Source organism: Brachyistius frenatus, unplaced genomic scaffold (genome assembly GCF_029030835.1).
Source record: "Brachyistius frenatus isolate BFR_SWC_R1_liver_20210118 unplaced genomic scaffold, ASM2903083v1 Contig_241, whole genome shotgun sequence".
Lineage (NCBI taxonomy): Eukaryota > Metazoa > Chordata > Actinopteri > Embiotocidae > Brachyistius > Brachyistius frenatus.
In genome coordinates, this window is record NW_027210840.1 from 413,329 (window position 1) to 425,698 (window position 12,370).

Consider the following 12,370-nt stretch of genomic DNA (forward strand, 5'->3'; position numbering starts at 1 on the left):
TGATTATTGCAAATTAACAAGATCGTGATTTCTTGGAGGGACTGTATAACATAAATACAATATTTTTAGCTGGACCGCAACAGCAGGGGGGCGGAGCTGTAAAGACCGTCTGTTGGAGAGAGCGATCAAAGCTACACCACTGGTCCAATTTGAAAGTAAAAGCCTTCCAGTTTGGACCGTGTGTTTCTTTAAGGAGGGTCAGCTGGATTTTTTTTTATTAGTTGAATCTGATACTACAACGATTTATTTGACACTTTTCAAACCAGACTTTTTTTTAGACTCATTTCATTTGGGTCTTGTTCTGTTTTAATGGACGTGTCCACCGTAGCAACCTCGCCCACCTGTCGCTCACAGCAGTTACGATGAACCTGAAGTTCACCTGTGTTCAGTGAGTAACAGCAACACGTATGATCAGGAGGTCACAGCTCAGTCGCCTGGTTCCCGAGAGTCCACGCAAAAACTTTTAATATGTAAACTGGGGTGAAATATTCTGCTTTAAACTACGTACAACATTTAATCTAAATGTGTTCATATTGTGGAGCAATTCGCTCTCAAAATATAAAACCTTTTTTGTCAGAGCGATCTCTGTTTCCATGGCAACACACGGGGTACGACAAACAACTGGAAAACGATCAGTCGTGTCAGTAGACTGTCAGGTAACATATGCGATGTTTACTACTGCAGGAAGTAGTCCGACCCTTCGCAACCACCTAGCAACAGAATAAATACAGAACATAGAAACACTAAACTGCTCAGCTAGCTCAGTCTGGTTGGAACAAAGATATCTGATGAACAAAGATATCCATGGACTCGTGTTTTTAACATTTTAGCACCGTGTCGTTTGTTAAAACCAAACTGGTCCGGCTAGCCGCCGCTAGGATTGTAAGTGCGTGACTATCCGTGGTGTTACGGTACGGGTGCTCGGAGCGACCAAAAAGGACCAAAAGAGACCCGACCTCACCAAATGGGTCATTTAATAGACCTATAACAAGTAGAAACTACATTATATTAAATATGATATAAAATTCGAATTCTACATTCCCATTGAGAAGGCGGAGTGATATTTCTAGTGATGAGCAGGGTGTGATGTCTTGATGATTTGTTCCAAATGTTAAGTCGACCAATTAGATCTCTGGGGGGCGGAGCTACTACTCTGTTATCCTAGTGAAATTCCTCTGCATCTCCGTGTACTGCTCCTTTAAGGAACACACGTGTGTGTGCGTGGGTGTCAAGGTTAGTGTACTCTAGCTAAAGGTTAACTCAGACGAGGACTTCGGCCTCATGCAGGTCGGAGCGCAGACCTGCAGCTGAACCGGTTCCTCTGGTTCCTGCTCGTCTTCGAGTGGAACATTCATGCAGAAAGTGAGCAAGTCGATCGAACCGCTGCGGTTCGGTGTGATGCTGGAAGTCATGTTTGGATTTTAGGAAACAGTGGAGCAGCTCCTTGGTCCTAATTCTACTACGACCGCTGCTGCTGGAGAGGAAAAAGAGTTAAAGAAACCCGAGTGAAAGATTTTGGGGGTTTATTCTCGAAGTTAAACGGCAGACTCTTTAATATTTCGTTGTTTATTCTTTGCGTGTTCAGGAACAGGATTCAAAACTTTACTGTACAGTTTGTTGTGTCGTTTCAGCATTTCCCAGCATGCCTTTTGTTATTTCTTCACAATTTATGAAGCCTTGACTCTGAAGTCTCTCCGGTCGGTCCTGCTGCTTGAACTTTTTGAGTCTCATGAAGCTGCAGCTGTGAATATTTGATTAAAAAGCAGTCAAACGTCCTCTGGAGTCTGTTGGTGTCCCGTGTTCCTGGAAGTCTTTAATGTTCAAAATGAGTTTGGTGCTCTGATTTAATCAGTGTTCGACAATTATAAGTGTGTGTGTGTGTGTGTGTGTGTGTGTGTGTGTGTGTGTGTGTGTGTGTGTGTGTGTGTGTGTGTGTGTGTGTGAGAATGTGTCAGATATGTAAGGCGTGAGAGGGAGGGAGGAATGAGAGGAATGTCATCTTCCCAGATTACTGTCTCTTCCTGTCAATGACAGAAAAGCATGATGGGAGGCGGGGGAGGGAGGGAGGGAGGAGGAGATAGACAAGTGCAGTCTTCGTACTTTTCACACATGATAATACTTCTTTTATCCTCCTGCTAAAAACAGACACTGCTGAACTGTGTGTGTGTGTGTGGGTGGGTGGGGCTCAGACTCTGGTCCAGGTGGAGGTTCGATTCCCTGCCTGGCTCAGTGGTTCAGGAGGAAACGGGAAGTCAGGTGTTCAGAGGAGAGATGATGTGAGGGAGTTTCTCTACTGTCCTGATAATGAAGCCATTCATCCTGTGTGTGTGTGTGTGTGTGTGTGTGTGTGTGTGTGTGTGTGTGTGTGTGTGTGTGTGTGTGTGTGTGTGTGTGTGTGTGTGTGTGTGTGTGTGTGTGTGTAATTAAAGATAGTGAGTGATGGGAGTTTTTAACAGTAGACAGTCTGTCTTACTGTCGCTTGCAGAACAAAAGTTCCCTTGTTGAGTCTCACCTGACTGCAGCCGTCACACACACACACACACACACACACACACACACACACACACACACACACACACACACACACACACACACACACACACAGACAGACACACAGACACGCACACGCAGTCAGGTTTCAGTCGGTAGGCGGTATGTAGTATCGTCATGATTTCCAATCAGATCAGTCAGGTCCACTGCTGGCTCCACTCCCAGCTCATCCAAATATGGTCACTTCCTGCTCCAACCCTGACGGAGTTTATTCGACCTTCTCACCTGTCAGGTGACGTCATCTGTTCGTGATGTTGACCACAAGACGGGCTGAAGGACCGACGGCGGTCTTTTTCTTTCTTCTTCTCCTCTGAATGTGACGCTGTCGACATCGTTCGCGTCGTTGTTTTTTCTTTTTAAAAGCTTCTTTCTCGGAGTCGGTCCTCGGCCCCTCCCTCTCTTGATGACATCACACGAGCTGTGATTGGTCAGGGACGATGTCATTGTCTCTGATGGACTGGGAGCCCTAGTGTAACAAGCGGAGCGTGTGTGCGGGCTGAAGGACACTTCACCCTGTTTGTCATGGTGATGGCTCAGCTGACAGCAGCAGTTTCCTTTGAGAATGGTGAAGTGTGTGTGTGTTCAGCCAGCTGACTCCCAGTGGTTCTGCTGAGAGCACTCAAACAGGTGAGGCGGTGATCTCTGACCCTCTCAGAGCGAGGAGTGACATCAGCAGGGTTTCACCACAACTTTAATTAATTTACATTTTAAAAAAAGTCCCTTAAAACTCTGAAATTTCTGATTAAAACAATCACAGCTGAGTGACATCCTGGAGGGACTGATTATTGATTGTTGATCCAGCATGAAATAACATGCATTGTGTGTGTGTGTGTGTGTGTGTGTGTGTGTGTGTGTGTGTGTGTGTGTGTGTGTGTGTGTGTGTGTGTGTGTGTGTTCAGAATCATGTGAAGGAACTTTATAGCAGATGATTGTTGTCTGCAAACTGTGTCTGATGTATGTTTTCGTCCCTCCATGGAACCAGAACTTCTCTCTAACTGTCGGACCGGTTCCGTTTCAGAAAGCTACCCGGTCAGCAGCTCCGATGGGAAGACGGACTCGGTGGCGAACCTGCAGCCGCAGCCGTCGCTCAGCTCGCTGCAGTCCAGCTCGCCGGGTCCGAAGCGGTCCGGGAACACGCTGAGGAAGTGGCTGACAAGCCCGGTGCGGCGCCTCAGCCACGGCAGCTCCGTCAAGAAGCTGCCCAACAGCAAGCAGAAGAAGACAGGTAAGACGGTGCGGAGGTCAGAGGTCGGAGTTCACTGAGAGCCCGTTCTGACCGTTTGAACTCGTTCACAGGAACAGGAAGAGAGGAGAGTAGGAAGAGCATCGACCTGGGCCAGCCGGACCTCAACCTGCAGGATGACATCATCGATGAGGTATGCAGTGATGTCATCAGTTTGGATCTTTTTTCTTGCGGGAAAACATTTTAGAAACAAAAGTTGGTTTTCATTATCAACACGTGCTAATTATTGTGGATTAAATTCTCGTATCAGTCACAGAAGATCTCCATTCTCAGAAAAAACGGGAAACGATGCAAAACATTCATGTTTGACACCGATTTTTTTGTTTTTCTGAAAGTATAGTAAAAAAAAATTTTTCTTACATAACAGAAACTTTTCAAAGTGAAATTACAATAGTACAATAAAAGATAAATATAATGTGAACATACCTCAACACAGAGGTGAGTGTGCAGATCAGACCGGATGTAAAATTGGGCAGAGCTTCTGAAAAATTAGGCTGATGAAGTGTCTTAAACTGCAATACCACCGAGTGCCACTAGAGATTGGCTCCAAAAAGGTTGTTTGGGGGCGTGTCTGTTTGATTGACAGGCCTGTGGTGCAGTCAGGTTACAGCTATCGGTGGGCGGGACGTTAGTATCGTCAGGTTTCCAATCAGATCTGTCAGATCAATCGCTGGCTCCTCCCCCAGCTCATCCAAATATGGTCACTTCCTGCTCCGAACTAGCAAAGATGGTGACGGACAGAATCTGAACTGGAGGCTTCATAATGTTCACAAATCAACGGGTGATGTTATCAAAGTCAAAAATCCACCAATAGAAACTCCTGTCACCATCGTAGGCTCCTCCCACGTACGTCCAGTGATCACAGTAAAAACTTCCATCGAAATAATTTCATCGACACTTCTGATGAAAGCTTGCAGTGTTTCCAACTATATTTCATTTTTTTGAAAAAAAAAAAAAGGTCTTAAAAGATAAATAAAGGATTCAGATAACAAATAATTTATGAACTGACTGATAATAAATCTTTCATTATTTTCTCCTCCTCTTCCCCCTCCTCCTCCTCCTCAGAGAGTCCTCAGTAAGGATGGGAACCTGCTGTCCAAGACGTCGTCGGGGATGCAGAGCGGAGGGGAGGAGGAGCAGGACGAGGAGGGCCACAACCCTCTGCCCCCCCCCATGGAGATCATCAAGGACCCTTCGGCCCAGGACGACAAGGTGAGGAAGGACTGATGACCTCAGCAGATCGAACTATATTGATTGATATCTTCATTCAGATCATCAATCAAAGAAATAAAGGAATTGAAAAAACAATATTAGAACATTAAAATATAATAAATATATACAATAAAAAATAAAACTGACCTGATCAGATGTATTGATTGGTGATCAGGGGTCTTGATCGGTGCTCCGTCTGCTTTCTGATAATCATCTGCTGCTTTCTACTGACTGAACTTTACCACTGCTTTAACTTCAATCCTGCTAACATGATTCTTCTTCACACCCTCCTCTTCCTCGTCCTCCTCCTCCTGTTCTTTTTCCTCCTCTTCTTTTTCCTCCTCCTCCTCTTCCTCAGTCCTCCTCCTTGCTCACCTCCCTCCAGTCATCCTCTGATGTTCCCAGCGCTGCAGAGTTGGTTAGCGCCATAGAAAAACTGGTTAAAACCAAGATGGTGAGTTTGAGGTTTTTTCTTTCAGGTGAAAACACTCGATGACGTTTTGTCAGTGAACGCATCTCGTTCACCTGCTGACTCATCATGTTGAAGTGTTTCCTTTCTGTTGTTTTGTTCTGATCCGGAGTCCGAAAGTCTGAAAACATTAAAGGATGCCACAGACACAACCACAGGCTGTTTATAAAACCACAGGCTGTTTATAAAATTGTTCGTAGCTTCCAGGTCTGAAAAATGGTTCTGATGCAGAAGTGTCTTAAGCTGCAATACCACCGAGTGCCACCAGAGGTCGGCTCCAAAAAGCCTCCGGCTCCATAGACTCCCATTCAACTTCTCTCATCAAATACAAAGTCAATAAAATGTCTCCAGCGCTTATCTTTGTGTTGTTAGCTAAAGTCACTCCTTCTTATTAGTTTTCTGGAGGTCCATCTGAAAATAATCCCTCGTTCATTAGAAAATAAGCTTCAAAAAGACCTGTTTGTTTGTTTGTTTTTTTTTTTTTTTTTTTTTTTTGGGGGGGGGGTCTGTTTGATTGACATGTCTGTGGTGCAGTTAGGTTACAGCTATCGTAGCATCGTCAGGTTTCCAATCAGATCAGTCAGATCCACCGCTGGCTCCTCCCCCCCCCTCCCACCAGCTCCTCCAAATATGGTCACTTCCTGCTCCAAACCGTCTCCGAACGAGCAAAGATCGGTGACGGACAGAATCCGAACTGGAGAATTCATAACGTTCACAAACCAACGGGGGCACTCCTGTTGCCATGGAAACATGTCCATATTAAACTCATCACTCTGACCATTGAGGTTTAATGTTTTTGGAAACAGACTCACTGAGACTCCCCCCCCCCCCCCTCCTCCTCCTCCTCCCCTCCTCCCCCCACCTCTCTCTCCGCAGACTCTTGAACCGGGAGCGTATCCCGGCTTCTTGTCGCTCTCCCCACCCGAACAGACGACGCCGGTCCAGCCCAGAAACCCCGAACTGGAGCAGAGAGCCAAAGCCATGAGAGGACGCATGTGAGTGCTTCTCCTTCTTCCCGTCACACTTGTGACCCCCACCCAAAAAAAAAAAAAAAACCCATCAGAACCTGACGGGAGTTTTATCCGCTCAGGTTTGTCCTGAACGAGCTGATCCAGACGGAGAAGGACTATGTCAAAGACCTGGGCATCGTGGTGGAGGTGACCGCCGCCGCTTTCATCTGTTTCCACTCGGACCAGCACCGCAGACGGCCAACGTCTCGGTAACCGTCCGGCCCCCGCGAGCGCGCTCCGGTTTAAAAGTGTTTGTGACTCCGCAGGGTTTCATGAAGCGGATCGAGGAGAAGGGCATCCCCGACGACATGAAGGGAAAAGACAAGATCGTGTTCGGAAACATCCACCAGATCTACGACTGGCACCGAGAGTACGTTCGCCGTTGTTTTTTTTGTTGTAAAAAAAAAAAAAAAAAAAAAAATTATTAATCAGTTCAAATTATAAAACGTATTTATGTTCTTTTTTTTTTTTTTTTTTTTTAAATCAAAAATGTGTCAATACACGAAATTGTTCGCCGCTACATTAGCGTAAGCGTGATAATGTTAGCTGCTGTTAGCAGCGCGAAGAAACAACATATTTGAAACGCGAACGTGTTGGCCTCAACGGGATCCTTTCAGCACCGACGTTACCATAACAACGTGCACCAGATTGTGGAGGAGCCGGGACCCAACGAGGGGGGAAGAGGGGGGGGGGGGGCTGGGTGGAGGAGGCGAGCATGCTGCTAATGTGCTAAAAATCCCTCTTATTTGTCCCCGTCAGCTTCTTCGTAGGAGAGTTGGAGAAATGTTTGGAGGACAACGAACACCTTCCACAACTCTTCATCAAACACGTGAGTGAAACATGGCGGTGTTTGATGATGATGATGATGATGATAATAATAATATTGATGAGGAGGATGATTAGGTTAGGTATTTACTTTATTAATCCCGAGGGGAATTTTTTTTTTCGCTACAGCAGCATACAGGAAGCAATAAGATAATAATAGAATAATAGAAAAGCAATAAAATAGCAGTAAAAAAATATAAAATGCACAGTATATACAGTACAGTATATATCTATATAATATACAATGATGATGATGATGCTTTGCTTGTCACAGGAGAGGAGACTCCACATGTACGTGATTTATTGTCAGAATAAACCAAAGTCCGAGTTCATCGTAGCAGAATATGACACGTATTTTGACGTAAGTGAAGTTTTTCAGCCTCCGTATTCAAGTTTGTTCTTTGAGTTTCACTGTTAGATTCTCAACTCTCTACTCTAATCAATACTTTCTGTTTTATCGGAGTATTTTGATATTTAACTGACCGGATGTGTGTGTGTGTGTGTTCGTCTGGCAGGGAATCCAGCAGGACATCCAGTCCAGGTTGAGCATCAGCGACTTCCTCATCAAACCCATCCAGAGAATCACCAAGTACCAGCTCCTACTGAAGGTAGCACACACACACACACACACATACACACTCAAACACACATGAAGTGATACGCGGTGCGCGGTGATGTTTTAATGTGGTGTTTCTCCTCAGGACTTCCTGAAGTACAGCTCCAAGGCGGGGTTGGACTGTGAACAGATGGAGGTAAAAAATATATATATATATATATATAATTTCATTCATGTTCATCGTCCTAAAACATCGGTCCAGGTGTACAAATTTAAGCAATATCATAATATAATACTGTGATTATGCAACAAGTTACCATGCAAATAAGACATGTAATCTAAACGTGTTCACATTGTGGAGCAATTTGCTCTCAAAATATTAAAACTTTTTTTTGATAGCGGGCGCTCCGTTTCCATGGCAACACACGGGCTACGGCTAATAACTGGAAAACAATCGGTATCCTCAGTGGACTCCTGTGTAACGTACGCAATGTTTACTACTCCAGGAAGTAGTCTGACCCTTAGCAACCACCGAGCAACCGAGAGGATTTCCAGTCTCCAACTGAATAAATACAGAACATTGAAACACTAAACTGCTCACCTGGCTCAGTCTGGTTGGAACTAAGATATCTGATGAACAAAGATATCTGATGAACAAAGATATCCATGGACTCATGTGTTTTTAACATTTTATCACTGTGTCGTGTTAAAACCAAACCGGTCCAGCTGGCCGCCGCTAGGATTGTAGGTGCATGACTATCCGTGGTGTTACGGTACGGTATGGGTGCTCGGAGTGACCAAAAGAGACCCGATTTCACAAAATGGGTCATTTAATAGACCTATAACAAGTAGAAACTACATTATATTACATATGGTATAAAATTCTAATTCTATATTCCCATCGAGGAGGCGGAGTGATATTTCTAGTGACGATGTCATGGATGATTTGTTCCAAATTGTCTGTTGACCAATCAGATCTCTGGGGGGGGGCGGAGCTACTTGTATAATTGTTCCCGTCTCACAGAGAAGATTCTCGTCTCACAAGATTTAACTCTTGACTCTTCCAGAAAGCCGTCGGTTTGATGTCTCAGGTTCCCAAACTGTGCAATGACATGATGAATCTGGGTCGGCTGCAGGGCTACGAGGTACGTTCACGGGTCCGAGTGTTGGTTTCAGGTCCGAACGCGGTGACGAGCCGTTTCCTGTCTCTGCAGGGGAAACTGACCAGCCACGGAAAGCTGCTGCAGCAGGAGACCTTCTTCGTGACGGAGCAGGACGCCGGCGTCCTGTCGCGCTCCAAAGAGCGACGCGTCTTCCTGTTCGAGCAGATCGTCATCATCAGCGAGCTGCTCAGGAAAGGCTCGTCCACGCCGGGCTACCAGTTCAAGAAGAGCATCAAGGTACCAGAGGACGGACCGATGGCGAATAGCTTCGGTCCATTAGAATGCCGAACAACATGTCTGTTCTGACTGACGCTACATTCACCACACAACAAAGTACTCGGAGAAAACAAATAAGATGTTAGCCACAACAAGAGCATTTTAGCCGCTGCATAAGTTTAATCAAGAAGTGTTTTTTTTTTTTTTTTTATTGCGTAAACAAGCAATGCATTGCGTAAACGTCAGCCCGAAGCCGTCTCAGTTCACAGACAGGAACGTTGTGACCACAGTATTCGTCGTCATGACGTCCCACGTGGAGACTCTGCAGTAAAATGTTTATCCTTATCTGACGACTTGGCTCCTCCCCCTCAGGTGTCCTTCCTGGGTCTGGAGGACAGTGCGGACAACGACCCCTGTAAGTTTGTCCTGTCGTGTCGCGGCTCGTCGGAGCGGTTAACGCTGCAGGCCGCCAACGTCGACATCAAGCAGATCTGGGTACGACACATCCAGGAAGTCCTGGACGCGCAGAGCAACTTCCTGTCCGGTGAGAGGACGCCGCTTTAATTTGTCCCCCCAAAAAAAAGTGAACTGAGGCCGATTCACGAGCAACTTTTAATCTGATGAAAAACTTCTGCACAACGAACCGGATCCAAAACTCTGTGTGTGTGTGTGTGTGTGTGTGTGTGTGTGTGTGTGTGTGTGTGTGTGTGTGTGTGTGTGTGTGTGTGTGTGTGTGTGTGTGTGTGTGTGTGTGTGTGTGTGTGTGTGTGTGTGTAGCTCTCCAGTCTCCCATCGAGTACCAGAAGGAGAAGGGCGGCAGTGCCAGCTGCAGTGCGGCGGCGGCGGCAGCTCCTCGCTGACCAGGAACCGCTCGTCCTCGGGGAACCGTCCCACCGTGTCCCCTCACAGCCGGCCGTCCTCAGCGGTCAGCCTCAGCGACACGGAGAGGGAGAGGAGCCAGATCAAAGTGTCTACCTCCAACGGCGGCTCGTCGTGTTTCGACCCCCGGGTGAGTGCCGATCAGGCTGCGGCCGACCGCTGAAGTAGGACACGAGTCTCCTTCCTGTCTCGGAAAGGTTAAAATCTGGGCTACTGCAGGTGTCGCAGCGCGGCGTCCGGAGTAAATGTACAAGCCGGGCTGTTTTCTTTCTTCGTGGCCTAGTTTGACGGGACATCATTTACAAGAGCGCCTGCACCTCCCTCAGTACAGAAATGTTCCCCAGAACACGGCTGGATCTCCGATGATTCATTGACACAGACTGTAAATAAAAGTGTTCGTAGCTTCCAGGTCTGAAAAATGAGGCCGATGCAGAAAGTGTCTTCAGCTGCAAAACCACCGAGTGCCACTAGTGGTTGGACTCCCATTCGACTTCTCTCATCAAATACAAAGTGAATAAAATGTCTCCATTATTTATCTCGGTGTTGTTAGTTAAAGTCACTCCTTCTTCTTAGTTTTTTCTGGAGGTCCATCTGAAAATAATCCCTCATTCATTAGAAAATAAGCTTCAAAAAGACCTGTTTTTGGGGGCGTGTCTGTTTGACATGAGAAAATCCACCGCTGGCTCCTCCCCCCAGCTCGTCCAAATATGGTCACTTCCTGCTCCGAACCGCTCTGAATGAGCAGGATGATTCTCCAGCCCACCTTAACCTCACCTGTCCACATCATCTCCCCTTTTCCTCCTCCTCCTCCATCTCAGGATGGTGTCGGCGGCTGTAACGGCGTCTCCTCCACCATGCGGGTCACTCAGGACTACTCGGCGCTCAAGGAGAACGAGATCTGCGTCAGTCAGGGGGAGACTGTCCAGATCCTGGCCACCAATCAGCAGAACATGTACCTGGTGTACCGGCCGGCCGACAGCCAATCGCCCGCCGCCGAGGGCTGGGTGCCGGGCCACGTCCTGGGCCCGCCCACAAAGCCCATAAAAGACTCCTCTTCTGCGACCTCCTTCTCGGCGGCGGTGGCGGACGCCAACAACATCAAGTAAGTCCCCCCCCTCCCGCCCCCGATTCCCCCACACCCTTCCTCCCGCCTCGGATTGGATGAGAGCGTTGAGGGTGCACCTGTTTTTGTTTGTTGTTGGTGTTTACCCTCACCTCCCCCCTACCCCACCCCACCCCCGTCTAACTCTGGGACCTGACAGGACACTTCCTGGTTCCTCCTCCTCCTCCTCCTCGTGGCTCTGCGGAGGTAAAAACAAAAAAAAAAAAAAAGGTACCGACCCGCTCTGGTTCTGAGAGCCAAGCTGCTGCAGTGACTTTTGATTTTCTGAGCCGTTCACTCTCTGTGGCAACTACAAACTAGAACACACACACACACACACACACACACACACACACACACACACACACACACACACACACACACACACACACACACACACACACACACACACACACACGTACACTGAGGAGCTGTGACTGGATAGAAAAGCTGGTAGCTGACTCTGAACCGAACGCCTCCATGTGGAGCTAAAACCGGACTCTTATTTCAGTTCCTAACACCCTGCTTCTCCTTCTTTCTATGTTTTGGTTCTTTTTCCTGTATTTCTGAGTCTCTGAGGTGGACTCGGCTCCGTTCTCCACTCTGGAGAACATTTATTTTGTTGTCTGTGGCAATCGATACACAACTTTTGTGTTTACTCCTCCTGTTGTTGTCCCTTTATTTTTTTTTTTTTCCTGCCTTATTATTATTTTTATTTCACTCCCCGACCGAGTTGGATTTATTTCCTCTTCCGTGTTGATTTTGTTTATGTCGGCAGTTCACTGTACAAAGTTGATTTTTTTTTTTTTTTTTCGACTGAGGCTCTAGAACATTCCTGTTTAAAAAAAATAAATAAATAAAACAAATTAAAAAAAATAATTAAAAAAAAAATCCCTTTTTTGCACTATTTATGATAAGAAAAAATATGAATGACGTCAGGTTGTGCAATATGTTTGATTTAATGGCGACAGTCAGCATTGTACTGTTGGTAGTCTTAAGAGTAATTCTAAATGTATTTTAAATATGTAAAATAAACCTTTTGGACTCGAGCATGAGTCGGCGAAGCCACGTGAAGGTTGACGATGTTTTGTTCTGCATTAAGGCTGCAGATGATTGACAGTTTGTAGTTTTTAATATTTGTAAAT

At 46.3% G+C, this 12,370-nt stretch overlaps 1 protein-coding gene across 1 annotated transcript in view; it reads left to right on the top strand.

The window, feature by feature from the left end:
• The window catches only part of LOC138633915 (kalirin-like), a 93,999-nt gene that overhangs the window by 71,232 nt on the left and 10,397 nt on the right, over positions 1 to 12,370 (top strand). Inside the window, 17 exon segments of the mRNA XM_069720446.1 lie at positions 3,569 to 3,775; positions 3,847 to 3,926; positions 4,859 to 5,005; positions 5,364 to 5,459; positions 6,351 to 6,469; positions 6,565 to 6,631; positions 6,751 to 6,854; positions 7,244 to 7,313; positions 7,584 to 7,670; positions 7,825 to 7,917; positions 8,011 to 8,061; positions 8,933 to 9,010; positions 9,080 to 9,265; positions 9,617 to 9,788; positions 10,022 to 10,053; positions 10,056 to 10,253; positions 10,942 to 11,225. Coding sequence (XP_069576547.1) covers positions 3,569 to 3,775; positions 3,847 to 3,926; positions 4,859 to 5,005; positions 5,364 to 5,459; positions 6,351 to 6,469; positions 6,565 to 6,631; positions 6,751 to 6,854; positions 7,244 to 7,313; positions 7,584 to 7,670; positions 7,825 to 7,917; positions 8,011 to 8,061; positions 8,933 to 9,010; positions 9,080 to 9,265; positions 9,617 to 9,788; positions 10,022 to 10,053; positions 10,056 to 10,253; positions 10,942 to 11,225 — 2,071 coding nt within the window.